This window comes from Lagopus leucura, unplaced genomic scaffold (assembly GCF_019238085.1).
Source record: "Lagopus leucura isolate 7727_CA_CO unplaced genomic scaffold, USGS_WTPT01 Super-Scaffold_100012, whole genome shotgun sequence".
Lineage (NCBI taxonomy): Eukaryota > Metazoa > Chordata > Aves > Galliformes > Phasianidae > Lagopus > Lagopus leucura.
The window spans coordinates 14312650-14326588 of NW_024962267.1; the positions used below are offsets into that span (position 1 = coordinate 14312650).

Consider the following 13939-nt stretch of genomic DNA (forward strand, 5'->3'; position numbering starts at 1 on the left):
CGCTGGGCCCCGCTGCCGGCCGCCCCTCTAGAGTTGAGGAGGGTGGGCGTATAGGCGTTATGCTCGGGTTCGGCTCGCTTGGCCGCGTGCGCTGCAGCAGGGTGCCGATGGCAGTCGGCTGACCTCTGAGGTTGGGGGACCGTGTCCACGAAGGGGCTGTAAGGTGGGTGCGTGCCGGCTTGCTACAGCTGAGCCCGGTCCCAAAAGATGACCTTGTGTAGGACGGCAGGCCGCCAGAGCGTGCTGCCCCTGCACGAGCTCGACCGGCCGGTCCGTGTGCACACAGCGTGCTGACAGACAGCGCTTCTGTCTCATGTTAGCATAGGCCTGGCGCCTCTAGTCTAAAGTCCAGCGGCTGCCACAGCTCTAAATCGTTAGAGATGCTGCTACGTAGCAAAAATAGCTCCCGGACTCCTACTTTCCCTATTAGCACCCAGACTTGAAACCTCACTTCAGAGCTTGGAACTGGTTAAATACACCAAAAGCATTAACTGCTGTCTGCCATCTGTATAATAGCATACAGTGACATCTCCAACCAGTTTGATCTCAAAATAGTTCTTGATTAAGCAAAAGTAGAACCTAAAACAATCCTGTTCAGGAAGTTTTCAGGTAGAACCTTGCACAGCTCAGCAGTTGTGTGCTTAGGGATTGTATAGTTGTTTTATAGCTACAGCTCTTAACGTTTCTCTTTCAGACTGACGCCATTTAACAGACTGCAAGTAATATTACAGCATTTGGTAAGAACGGCGTGTTGTTTGACCGAGGTGGGAGCTTCTGGGACTCACTGCTGAGACAGACAACACGTGCAACTTACAACATGTCTGTCTGTGGTGCCCATGAATACCACTTGAGCATAACCTTGCCTGTGTCTTTGTGCACTCTCTTATAACTGCCTGTTAAAGCACAACTCAAAGCCCAATTATTTTGGCCTTACCTAATTTTGTAGTTTGTTTCCATGCTGCCTGCCTTATATTTTCCCCTTACATATCATTCCACTTTGAAATCAATTGTAAAAATAGTTTAGTGAGCAATTCTCTGCTGTTAGAAATTATACACAGTCAAAGCTGTGTGCACATACTGGCAATTTGATACCGCAAGCCTGAAAGATACTTGGCATTCTTACTGTAATTGTTGCAGGTTTTTTCAAAATGTCTGGCTTATACAACCATCATTTTTTGCTTACCTGTTTGGTTTTTAAGTACCCTCAGATGTCTTTGTCAAACAATGTATCACTCAGGAGCTTGTTGGAGGTTTTTTGCATCAAGTGATTTCAAGAGAACTTTGTAAGAAGTACCAATACTTGAAGTACAGTGGGAAAGCCATAGCATAGAATCCAAAGTGTATGTTTTTAAATCTTAAACTGTGAGCTTTGAGTATGTTTCCATGAACACTTTTGTATGCTACTTAAGAAATCAAAGACGTTTGCTTTACGTAGTGTTTTTGCTCTTACAGAAAAGATGTGAGCATACCGATTCTGAAGCTGATGTTCTGTTGCAAAAGAAAGGAGGCGCAGGAATAATAACTTTGAACAGACCCAAGGTTCTCAATGCACTAAGTTTGAGAATGATCCAACAAATTTATCCACAAATAAAGGTGAGTAGCTGTTACGTTATCAGATGCCAGTTTTAAGATTCAGCCTGACTCTTCTCACACATACTTTGTGAGATCACTAATGAGCTCAGATCTACAGGATGGAAAGGAACAGACAATTTCAAGCACATTAGAAAAAGATGTCAAAGCAAAAAAGTGTCAGACAAAAAGTTAAGTTTTAGCATCTACACAGATAAGACACCCATATTAACAACAGGTCTGAATTAAAGGCAAGCAGCTGTCAGCATTCATACATTCCTGTTGGCAATACCCAGCTGGTCATGCACGTATTCCAAGCTATACATATTGATAACCGAACTCTTAGTTGAGTGCATGCTTGGTTGGGAGGCTGCATAGTTGAAACAAAAGATACAAGTCATTAGGAAGGAAGTTGCTTTTAGTTTTGTTCCTTAAAGAGTAGCTTTATGGAGTTACAGGCAGTGTTTCTACAAGGTAGTGAAGTAATGTGAAATTTTAAGCACGCAAATAATCCTTTTTTAGTTATTTATCATATTCAGGAAGTTAGACATGAAATACCAGTGTAGGTGAGACAGTTACCTGCATTTGTATCTTGGTAGATGGTTTCATTGCTAATTTATGCATTCTTTGAAGAACATTTAAAGAAATACTTTATCTGTAGTACTGCATACTGACTTAATTTGAAGCACAACCTTTAAAGGTAGCATTATTTTGAGTACAGTTGCTGGTACACACAAATATCCTGTCACAAATATGCCTGTGCACAAAACTGACTTGATCCAGTCCACGGCTGGCTCTGATTGCTGTCATTTTGAGTGTCCATCAACAACTTCAGCGCTCTTCTTTGCTGCACATCTTAGGTTCAACAGAACTGACTCTGTTGAAACAGTTACTCTATCTCCTGCATTCCTAGTTTTCTCCTTCATCATTGCATTCTCCTTGAGATTTCTATAAGGCCCTGCTTTAGGGAAAGCTGCATGTCTTCAGAGCTTAGGAGCTCTCCATAAGCAGCTGTACTGATCTCCAGAACCAAGGCTGAACGTGACAGCAGAAGGGGAATGAGAGATTCCTAAACAAACACATACTGCCCTCTGACTTGCTTTTAAAACAAACCAAAGTGTGTTATTTTTTCATAAAGCAAATCGTAATATACTGCCCATAGACAGTATATTTTTATGCATAGCCTTTAATCTTATGTAGGATCATTTACCTCTCTTTAGGCTTGGGAGCAAGACCCTGAGACTTTTCTAATAATTATAAAGGGAACTGGAGAAAAAGCTTTTTGTGCTGGCGGTGACGTTAGAGGTAAGGACTCTTTAACCAATTTCTATTCCTTCATACACTGTTCTAACAGCTCTCTCACAGTAGCACAGCAAGATGACAGAAGTCAGCAAGGCTCATCTCTCATTGTTTTGTAACACATGTCCGTTTACCTGAGTCTCAGTAAATAAAGGAGTTCAATCCACACAAATAGGAACTGTGAAAGATATGTCAAATGTTTGCCTATGAGTAACTGGCAATAGTAGCCAATCATTACCAGAGAGAGAGGGTTCTTATCTTTTCCTTCCCCGTGTTTCCTTATTGACTGCTTCCCTACAAGAGATTTGAAGCGTCTCAAAAGGTAGCACTGTTACTACTGAATAATTTATGTCTGACATTTGACTCAGAGATGGGAAGATGCATAGTTGACAACAGGAATCAATGTATTCATGACTATTCTGTAACTACATACAATATGAAGTCTCTAAGCAGTGAGAAATGGTTGTTTAAAAGCTTATGTAAATGAGCACAGGTGGTTGTTAAATTACACCCTGCTCTTACCATTTTTTCCATTCTTAGTATTCAGTCTTCAGTTTTAAGTGGCTGGTCCACATATTGATATGAAATCACTGCAAACAACTTTGCCAACCATTACAAGAGGTCTTATAGTGCAGCAAGTAGACTGTACTCTCTCAAGAAGTATGTGACAAACTCCCCACCATAATGGAAGGCACTCTATTTTGATAGCTTGTTTTCATATTTCAGTTTGCTAAGTTTAACTGCTCAGGTGAAATACAGCAGGATTGTGTTGTTGTTTGCTGTAGGACAAAGTATTCTCATGCAGTACTCATTTCTGTACTTTTTTTTTTAAAATGTTTTATTAATCCTGCAGTGATCTTTATAACTTTTATTTTTCTTAAGCTATTGCAGATGCAGGAAAAGCTGGAGATAGAATGACACAAGATTACTTCAGAGAAGAATATACACTGAACAATGCTGTTGGTACGTCTGATAGCAAATCTTAATGCAATATAATGTTCATAACAGCTTAGAATATAAGTTCACTTTCTCTCTTCTCTTGTCCAAAATGACAGCATAATAAAATAAGTCATTTTTTTAAAAACCAAGTTCAATACTAGTAATGTAACATGTCACTTTCATACCTTGAATGCAGTTTCTTGTGTTTAACCTTTCACAGCTACCCCATCCCATGTTGTTCTTGGTAGTTGCAGTTCAGCAACGGATGATCCAACTGTTAGATTCAGACAGAGCAGTTCTGCACTACTTATCCTTCATCTACTTCAAAGGCATAAAGAGATAAAAATATATACATGGAAATATCATTAACGCTCCACTAGACAGAAGAAGATCAAGTTATTTTAAACCTTTCCATTTAAGTAGGCTTCTCAAAGGAATGCTCAGGCTAGGAGATTGCTGCCTTAGTTTACTGCAGAGAACCCGGGGCTAAGCAGCGTTACAAGTTAGAGAGTAATCAAGTAAAGGAATGGAGATATTAAAGGATACTAATTCTTTTGGGTGAAAAAAAATCAACAGTTGAATGTTAGTTTGAAAAAACTTCTCAGAACACGTTTTAAATGAATACAGTTTGTATTTTTAAACAACCAGAGTATCCCTTACTAGCCACTAGAGGAGAGGAGGTGAAGATGTTGGAGAATAACCTATGTTGCCAGAAAAGTACAGAGTAATAGTTATTAGAATAAGAGAAATGTCTGAAGAGCTGTTTTTATTTCATTTGCCAAGGTTTAGCATTTTTTACTATGCCTTCTTGCTTTCAGCTTGAGGTTTCTTGTAAAAGCTTAGTATTAGTATAGCAAACATTGCAAGAACCCGTGCTCAAATGCTTGTATGCTTGTCCTAAGTGAATAGGGTGTTTTACACCTCAAGTACATATAATTACAAAACCTAGGTTTTAGGTAATTCTGGCATGACTGCATTCCTTTAGGATTGGGATTTCTACCAGAAATAAGTACTTGAAATTGCACTCTACAACTTGAAATGGACAGGGCAGCCGCTTTTTTGCTGCATTTGTTATTGGGAAGACATACCTTCATGGAAATTTAGTTCAAAGACTATCATCTAGAGCTTGTGTGCTATCTTCTGCGTTTGTGCAAGAGCAAAGTTGGAGATTCAGTTCTCATATTTTCTGACTAATAACCTCAAAGACTGAAGTGCCTTGTAGCATGTTTTTTGTTTGTTTTAAAACATGGGTCTATAGTTGCAGCAGATACTTGTATCAGCAATCTGATTAACTCTCAGAATAAATCTGAGTTTCTCCATAAACAGTAATTGAAAGCATCAGGTGCTCAGTTTCATACCTCCTAGAAGCTCCAACAACATGCAGAAATGCAGTCACAGTGCTTTAGGATGGCATCTTGACTCGCACCATGCTGGGGCTGGAGCATGCAGCAGAACTGGCAGGACAGAACACATTCACATTGCAGTAGCTGGTAGTCATGTTTTAGCTTAAACCTACCTTGCCTTTGTGCTCAGCTACTGGTGCACACACTGCACTCTTCATCCAAGTGTAATACAGGGTGAAAGGGGAACTGCTGTGTCCAACTTCCTGCAAGGCTACTTACAATAACCAGATACAGCTGAATTATCAGGAGCTCACATTGATACTTCATGTTCTTTTACAACACTAGGCATGTAGTAAGATAATCACATGGAGCAGCTTCATTGTAAGAAAGATTTTTTTTTTTATTAACTATTTTCTGTCTCTCCTGCTGAAGTTAGACATGGGGAAATGTATATTTAGCCCATTCTATTTTTTTTGGATAAAAACCAATTTCAAACATTTCTTGTAGGCACTTGCAAGAAGCCATACGTTGCACTTATTGATGGCATTACAATGGGAGGGGTAAGTTAAGTACCTTGGTGTTATACCCGGTGTAGATTGTTTTAAAGTGATATAGCATCATGTACCTGAGTTGCATGAAGCACATGCAGTGTTCCAAATATTGCAGTTGAAAAACATTTTAATCCAAACCTTTTGCATCCAGCTCGTCAGACTAAATTGCTGCTCTCCTACCACTTCTGTTCTGCAATTGCTAGTGCAAGTAAATCCTCTGAGGCTCTGGCAGCAGTCTTGTCATTGCAGCAAACACCACCTCAGGGTTTTTGAAACACAAGTTTAATTTTCCACTCAATTTTTAATTGTATTTTGATATAGTTGCATTTCCTAATAAAGGCCAGTTTTCAAAAACACTAGGAAAATCTCATTCAAAGCTTTAACAGATGCCCATATCATTAGTTCTGCATTCTTCTATCAAACGATCTGGAAGTGCTTTTACTGTCTCACCTCTCCATTACTTTAAAATAATGAGTTACAATACCCTGATTTTCTGTTCCAAAGTTGCACTTTACTTTTAGAGCATATGACTGGAAGAGGCTCCATCACATTGTGTGCCATACTCAGTGCTGATAGTTGTTTTAGCAGTTGCTGGTACTAAATAGAGTGAGTAGGCAGAACCATGCTTTTCTACTTGTGTGTGGCAATCATTTGGCGACCATTTGATACATGTGCATCAAAGCAGGGATGAGAGTACAGCAACTGAGAGTTACTTTGAACAATAAATTGACAGTGATGGCTGTGTGCCACGTTGCCACATATATTTACAGATGCTGACAAATATTCCTGGACTGCTAATTACAATTGCTTCAATACAGTTCTTGACAGAGACTCTTCTTTTTCCTGAAAGTAAAGATTTGAAGGGGCTCTGTATTATGGACTATCAGTAATTATGCTGGAAAGCTGCTTCAGTGTTTCTGCTGCCTGTTCACTCAGTCAGCAACATTTTTTATTTGTTTTCATTTTGAATGTTATAGGCCAACTTATTACATGAAATTGACTGTTTTTATTGGGTTGGATCATCGAGTTCCAACCCCCCTGTTACAGGCAGGGCCAGATTCAGCTTATTGCCTGACGTACACTGAGCAAGAGGGAACATTCCTTCCCAGAAAGAAGGCTTCTTTATGCTCCTTCTATCTCTTGTACAGAGGTCTATATAGCTATTTTAACTAGGATATTTGAAACATGGCCTACATCTTACGTTTTCAGTAACTGCTCACATCTGAAGAGGACCTTTCACTGCAGAACCTGTTACTTAGAAGTGTAGGTTGTCTAGACACTGTTTTAGTTAATTGTTTGGATTTCTTTCTTTTTGAGATCAACTCTTCAGGCATTTTTGTTTTACCCTTTTCTACGCTGCAGCATCTATTCCACTGCACTCCTTCTTAGTGCTCTAAGAAATAACGTCATCAGGTAACTTTGCTTTAGGCAAAGTTTAGCACAAGTACAGGGTGAGCACTGAAGACCTGTGGAGCTTTACCTTAATTGCTTTTGTCTCCCACCTCTCTGAAAACATTAGTGTGGTATAACTGCCTAAAACAATACTTTGCAAAAGGCATTTTGCCTTATCTTACTTCAGGCCTTCTGAAATAATCTGAAATGAAAATAAATAAAAAGATGAGACAAGCACATAGTTGCAAAGCCTGTATGCTTTGATGGCAAGAAAGTGCGTGTATTCAGAGTTTTGTCCACTCCTTCATCTGGTCTGACAGACGGGATTTTGGTTCTCATTGCTCTATTTGAGCCTTTGCAATACCACTTCAAGGTCTGATGCTCAGATTGTAGTTGTCTTTCATGTTTCTACAAAGCCACACAACACAGTCTATTAAATTAAGTTTGTCTTAAACACAGTGCAAGAAGTGGAACACAGCTTCCTCCTTCACCTGTTGTGACTCTTCAGTTTCTCTCTCCTTGCTCATTTTGTCCATTTTGGTTGTGGCCTTTTCAGTTTATGATCTAAAAACTGACAATTGCTCTTTTTACTCTTTTATTTTTTGCTGCTGAGCCCCAAAGATCTTGCTAGATGCTTTTATTAAGTTAAAAAAACTGAGGAGCTATGAAAATAAACTGCCTAGCAGCCAAAGTATTTTTAGAGGTTCCATAGATTGCTTACTATGATTGTGAGCTACGTGCAAGTAGTGTTCAAAAGGCAAAGTAACCTTGTATGCTGTTTGTTTTGCACTTGCTAGTAGAGATGCAGTTCACTCCAAGGCAATGGCCTTCCTGCACATCTTTTCATCAACACTTAGTTTTCTGCTCTCTCTGCAGTCCATGGAGGTGTCTGCTGATAGTTTAACAAAGGAGGCAAGAAGTTGTGCTCCACAATACCTGTCTATTTTTGTGTGTTGTGTTAGTTTTGAGTTGCCTTCCATTCAGACAGCTCTTCTGATTAGAGCAAGGTTAGGTTTCAGTTGTCTAAACAGACCAATGCTTTTCCAAGAGAAATTTGTTAACTGCCATCATATTTTACCCTCTTCCCCCACTGCTTCCAGCATTGGGAACCCAATGAGTAATGACCTTAAACTTGAGGCTGCAGTGGCTGTTTTCTGTTGTGGTACAAAGAGGTTCACTGTGGCAAGATTTTTAGATTAGGCCCACTAGAACAGCCCTTGAAGTTGTCATATTCATAGTACTATCCTGTTCTGCTCCTACTGTAATTATTCACTGGGACTGCATTCATACAAAGGGGTTATTCATGTTATAATTAGATACTGTTTTAAATTACTCAGATGCCAGTGATCAGTATTTTTGACACAATCAGGTCATAATTAATCTATTTCATACGCTCACAGTCTGTCTTAGTCAGACAAAGGAGAGGGAGCACTGGTCATGGACAAACCACAGTAGACAAACAAGGAAATAAAGCTAATGACTCAAATTTTAGTTAGAAGCTCATGTTTAGGTTTGGGCTTAATAACCATGAAACACTTCATTTTGACTCTAGGCTGCTTATCTATGAATAGACATGCAAGAAATCAATGTGAGCCATGCTTAAAAATGCAAATGCTCCTTTTGTGTCACTATGATTATGTAGTGCACTCGTGTTCTGATTACAAACTACTTAAAAAGCCAGCAGTGTATTAAAAACTCACTTACTGTGTGCTGAGGTAGCTTAAGTTGCTGTTGAGTGTCAGCTAGCTTAGATTTGTAATGGACCTTTGAATGTTATCTTCAGAATGGAACTGCTTCCACTTCAACACTGCTTAGAAGCTGGTGAGTGGCACATGGGGGAGATAAGCAGCCATCAGGTGGGGCTGTGGAGCTTCTTCTCTGCACCTTGTACAAAGTCCTAGAGTTCATCAGAAACTGAGTTCCATGTCAGTGTGTTCTTTAATCTTTTATCTATCTAGCTTCAGGATTGTAGGCTCAACTGATAACATCTGATGAAGCAGAAATGGTGGCATTTTACTAGTGAAAATAGTGGGACAGTTGAAACAGTCTGTGAATACATTTACTGTTAAAGGATGGATGCTGTTGAAGGGCATGGCAGGCATATACTCATGTTGCTTGAAGTTTACTAATCAAATTCTAGCTGCCCTTTATCCAGAATTTTTACTTCAAAAATGAAATATCTGAGCAGAATATTTACAATTAACTATTTTTAATATTTTTAATTGTCTGTAAATAAATTTCTGAAGTTAGGCTGCTTGGTTCTAGTAAAGTCCCAGTCTTCTGGAGATGAAAAGAATGCTCGAAGCTCCATCAAAAACCCATGTTTTTAACTAGGGCTTTGTCACTAAGTTACTGAGTTGGAGAGGAATGTTTTTAACCTGTTTCCTAGCCAAAGGAAGTGAGTTGCATTGATTAGAGTATTGGCTTTGCAATGTTAGAACTCAGAGTTTAAGGGGAACATTTGTTAGCATTCAGCTAAGGAAATTGAGTGAGAGTAGATGGTGGTACATCCTTTTCAGGAGCAAAGGGACGCTGCTGTTAGTTTATTGAGGAATCTCAGAAGGCATATATGGAGCACTGTCTGCCTTAAATAAGATGATTTAGAAACCACTTCAGCTAGGCTTCATTTCAGAACCAGTGTTAACACTAGTAATTATAGTTACCTCTGCTGTATGCATCCAGTGTTTCTGATGTTAATTAGGCACAATCCTTAGAAAGGCCTGCAGTATTTTGGCAGTTGAATTACCTGTCACTCAGTACTGTTGCAGGTTTGTGAGCTTAATTATTTATAAGGCCAAAATAGGTCCTAAAGTACTTCTAAGTAAAGGCTGTTCCTCAAATGGAGGTATTTGTGCCTTTTAACTTCTAAATACAGGATTTAAGCCTTCGGTCTGACCTGTTACACAATATATTTGTTAGGCTTATATTAGGAAGTTACAGACTTAAGGGTTAGGTTGTTAGGTTACACTTCTTACTTTAATAATTAATGCCTTGAGTTTTAGCATAAGAAAACAACTTCCTGTTGAGCAAGTCTACTTAATACAGTAGCACCTTAAACTTTCAGGTCAGAGGTGGAGTTTAGCAGGGATTTCAGCTCTTAAGCCCTTTCTACAGCCCTCTTCTTGGAGTTATTCTGACAATCTTTTCTGCTACTCACATACAGAGAGAGTAATGGGAGGTTGGAATTAGAATATAGCTTGCAACTTGGAGATTACTCAGCCTTGTTTCCACCCTCATGCCCCCAGGTACCAGGTGACACAGTGACAGCATGCAGTGCTTAGTTCTCAGCAGAGAGAGACCTCACCTGTACTTACTGTCAGTATAAGAAAGCAGTTTGTGAATTGACTCTGTGGGCTCATGAGTGGCTTTCCATTAGTTTTGTCAACACATATCAACACAGATTTTTTTTTTTGAAAGGCCTTTTCAAGTGAGAGTCTACATCTAAGAAACCTACATAAAGCATCCTTAAGGTGACTATTGGAGTTGTTTCGGGTTTCCTTCAAGCCCGTGTCCGTCACTCAGGTAGCCATGTCCAATACGTTCAGCTTCAGAAGATCTGGTGTTATCATCTTGCACTTAAAGAAGGGTTAAACATAGCTTCATGATGGCTTGCAGATGTTCAACTAAAGCACTTAGAAGTCTCCAACATCAAGAATAGATTTTTTCCTAGACATCCCACCCTAACAGTTGATTCTCCCACAACTCCCCTCATGCCTAATTTAAAACTTGAGTGCATGTAGACAATCCATTCCTGTCCTACTCACAGCTCACTAAGAACCTTTTGAGGTCCTTTTATTCCTTTCTCCCAGACACCCTGCTTTCACTAGGTAAGACTGGTCATTCACTCCTTACTATAGATTAAGTCCCTTGGCCTTCTTGCAGACCTCTGGAATCACTCCAATTCCTGTACTTCACAGTTCGTTACCAAAACCAGACCATATTTCAGCTGGGGGACTCATCAGCACCAAGTAGAGCAGAATAATTATCCCTCATACATAATAGAGATATTCTATCCCAGATAGGTCACGCAAATCACAAAGCACCAAATGCTAGGAGGCCACTGCATCTATGTATTCTTAAAGCCACTGCTCTTGCATAGCATGAATACCATCGCAATGCATTTCCTTAACAGTTTTACCAAATCCTAGTTCTTCCTTGAATGCAATTTGTACATTACAGAGTTGTTCCTGTTGAATTACCCTTTACCTGATGCACAAAACCAAAATACACTTCCTCCTTGAACTTCAGTCACTTGCCATTGCCTTTCATAGCCCCAACACATCAGGTCAGGCTTCCCAGGTATATTAAACGTAGGCCAAGGCTACACTTCTGCCTTTTGGTGCCCTCTGCAGCATGATATCCTAAGTAGCTCTTCCTGCAACAGCACTGCATTATTACTTTTATTACATTTATGGCTGCTGTACGATCTGGAAAGCATTAAGTCATCTGTTGCCTAGAAAGCAGGCTTGCAGCCTCTGCATTTGATTTTACTTCGTTAAACATAGCTGCTTTCATTTCATTAATTTGTCTCATTTTTATTCCACTATTTCTCTAAAGTAAGATTAAATCCTTATCCCACCTTAGTGTTCACCTTCCCAAAATGCAACCTCAGAGTTAAATAGAAACCTCTGTATTTCATCATCCAGGCAGCTTAACAAGAAACATGAGATACATTTTTATTAATGTTGGCTTCCAGAGTGCCTCAGATGAGGTGCCTTCTCTTAGGCTGTGAACTGCTGAGGTCTTAAACGTGTTCGTGTCCCTGTGCCTTCTGTTCCACAGTGATATCATCCAGGCTGTGTTTTGCAAGTTTGTTTACTTGAGGAAACAGCTGTGTAAGAGGAAGTATCATAAACTCCACAGCTCAGAACAGGAAGTTTTTCTATCATGTTTTCTGAGCAACAACATTATTTTAACTTAGGCCACAGCCATTTACCAAGTGGCCAGCACTAAAGATAGGAAAAACTCCTTCTGTTGTGCAGGAGTTCTTCCTTCCTGGATTACGCATTCAGTATCACAACTGCAGGTTGTAGCAGAAGGTGTGAACTGAGCACCTAACATTTGGTTGTAACTTTTTATTGTGTCTGTACAGTTTGCTTTTCAGTGGAAGATTCTAATGGTTTTTATTGTTAGAGGAATCAGAGTCCTCTTTTGAGTCAGATGTCAGAACCCAGAAAGTACATCTTTAAGGCAGAAAACCTCTGAGCTGAAGTTTGCATGTCTGCTACATAATAATTCTCTACTGCATCACATAGAGCCTACTTGTCTTAATGAGGCCTTAGGGTAGGATCTAGGAGAAATGTAATATTTTACTGCTCTTCCATAAAGAGGAATATTTCTCTTTTAAGCTTTTACTTGGCCTTAAGCAATAGACTCATCAAAACTCTGAATTAATTTTTTGGAGGAGTCTGTAGTGTTTATTTCAACTCAAGCCTGGCATCTTAGTGAAACTACCTCAAATGTTCTCACAAGTTAGAGTCCCACAAAGGAGACCCTTCACACTATTTAAGTATATGCAGTCACTTTTAGTTTAATGTATACCCTAGAAGCTGCCCTGAAGTAACTGTCACACTAAATCTGGATAAGCTGCTTTCCAGTTCTCTCTGCCCTGCTCATCTAATTCATGCACATGTACTGCAGGGAAAAAAAACACAAAACAATTTGTGGCCTGTTTGTTGCAGTTACTGCAGAACAGAGATTCTGCAAACAAGTATCTCTTGTACCCTGAAACAAACCTTTCTGATACTGACTGGTGTACTGCTTAGCTTTTGTAAAATAGAATGCTGAAAACAGCACTGGAAGAACAAAATGAGATTCCCTCTCTGCTGAAATTACAGTGTCCTTACCATCTGGCATGTGGGTCTGCCTGCTAAGCTCCTCTGACTGATCCTGGACAAATGGCACTCTTGGCTTTGTAACTAATTGGACCAACACAGCAGCAGTTTCTGACATCAGTAAGAAATAACTACTGAATTCTCTGTGATTTGCACATAGCATTATTCCTCAAAGGGCTAATTACAAAGCACCATATCTTAAATTATAGATCTGATATCCATAATGCTACAGCAAGTAAAACTCATTTCCCCTTTCACACCTGCAATGACTGATATATTTAATGTACAACTACAAAAAGGAATGGTACAATTATTTTACACCTTGAAAGAAAAGGAGACCTGAACACACATTGCCCAGATATTGTTATACAGATGTACTGCACTTAATGTTTTCAAATCACAGAGTAAATGCCCTTTGAATTTCTACGCAGTGTAACGAGGCAGTGATCACACCATAGAGCAAACATGACAAACATCTGAGGCTCAAGTTGAGGTTTTAAGCTATACTTCCTAAAGGAGATTGTGTGCGAGCCTGAAGCCTCTGCATGTTTGCAGGAGGTCCCATGCATGGCTTTATGGAAACCTTTCCTGCCCTTGCACTGCGCAGTGTCATTGTGGAGATGTGCACCCTTGTGCATGGGTTCATTCTTTCCATTGGATACCACTTGCTCTTGCTACAAGTTCCACTATTTTCCTTAGTTCCAGGCCTTCATGTAGAACCTCATGTTGAATGCGTTTTCTCATATCATTATTGCCCCCTCCTTCCCTTCATTATAGATCCAGAAGTAATCTGAAGAGAATTACTCTTCCCTGCTTCTTCATCCTTTCATGATCCTGATAAGTTTCCCCTCTTCTAAGAAGAATGTACATAAATGTATTCTCCATGGAGATAGTTTTAATGTCTGTTTACCTCCTATTTTGTAAGCATTTTTTGTTCCCTGAGGAACAATCCATTGTGTCAAAGCTCTCTCAGACCGTGCCTGTCACCCTAAATAACTAGGCTCCGATTAAA

At 39.6% G+C, this 13939-nt stretch overlaps 1 protein-coding gene across 3 annotated transcripts in view; it reads left to right on the forward strand.

Annotated features, from left to right (window-relative positions):
* HIBCH (3-hydroxyisobutyryl-CoA hydrolase) overlaps positions 1-13939 on the forward strand; it is a 37881-nt gene that overhangs the window by 282 nt on the left and 23660 nt on the right. The window contains exons 1-6 of one of the 3 annotated variants that reach the window (XM_042874760.1): positions 107-163; positions 695-737; positions 1453-1593; positions 2790-2874; positions 3751-3831; positions 5658-5710. In XM_042874760.1, the coding sequence (XP_042730694.1) occupies positions 1564-1593; positions 2790-2874; positions 3751-3831; positions 5658-5710 (249 nt within the window). In that variant the 5' untranslated portion in view covers positions 107-163; positions 695-737; positions 1453-1563. Of the gene's footprint in view, positions 1-106; positions 164-694; positions 738-1452; positions 1594-2789; positions 2875-3750; positions 3832-5657; positions 5711-13939 lie in introns of those variants that run through there. The other 2 variants (XM_042874759.1, XM_042874761.1) reach the window with 2 other exon arrangements.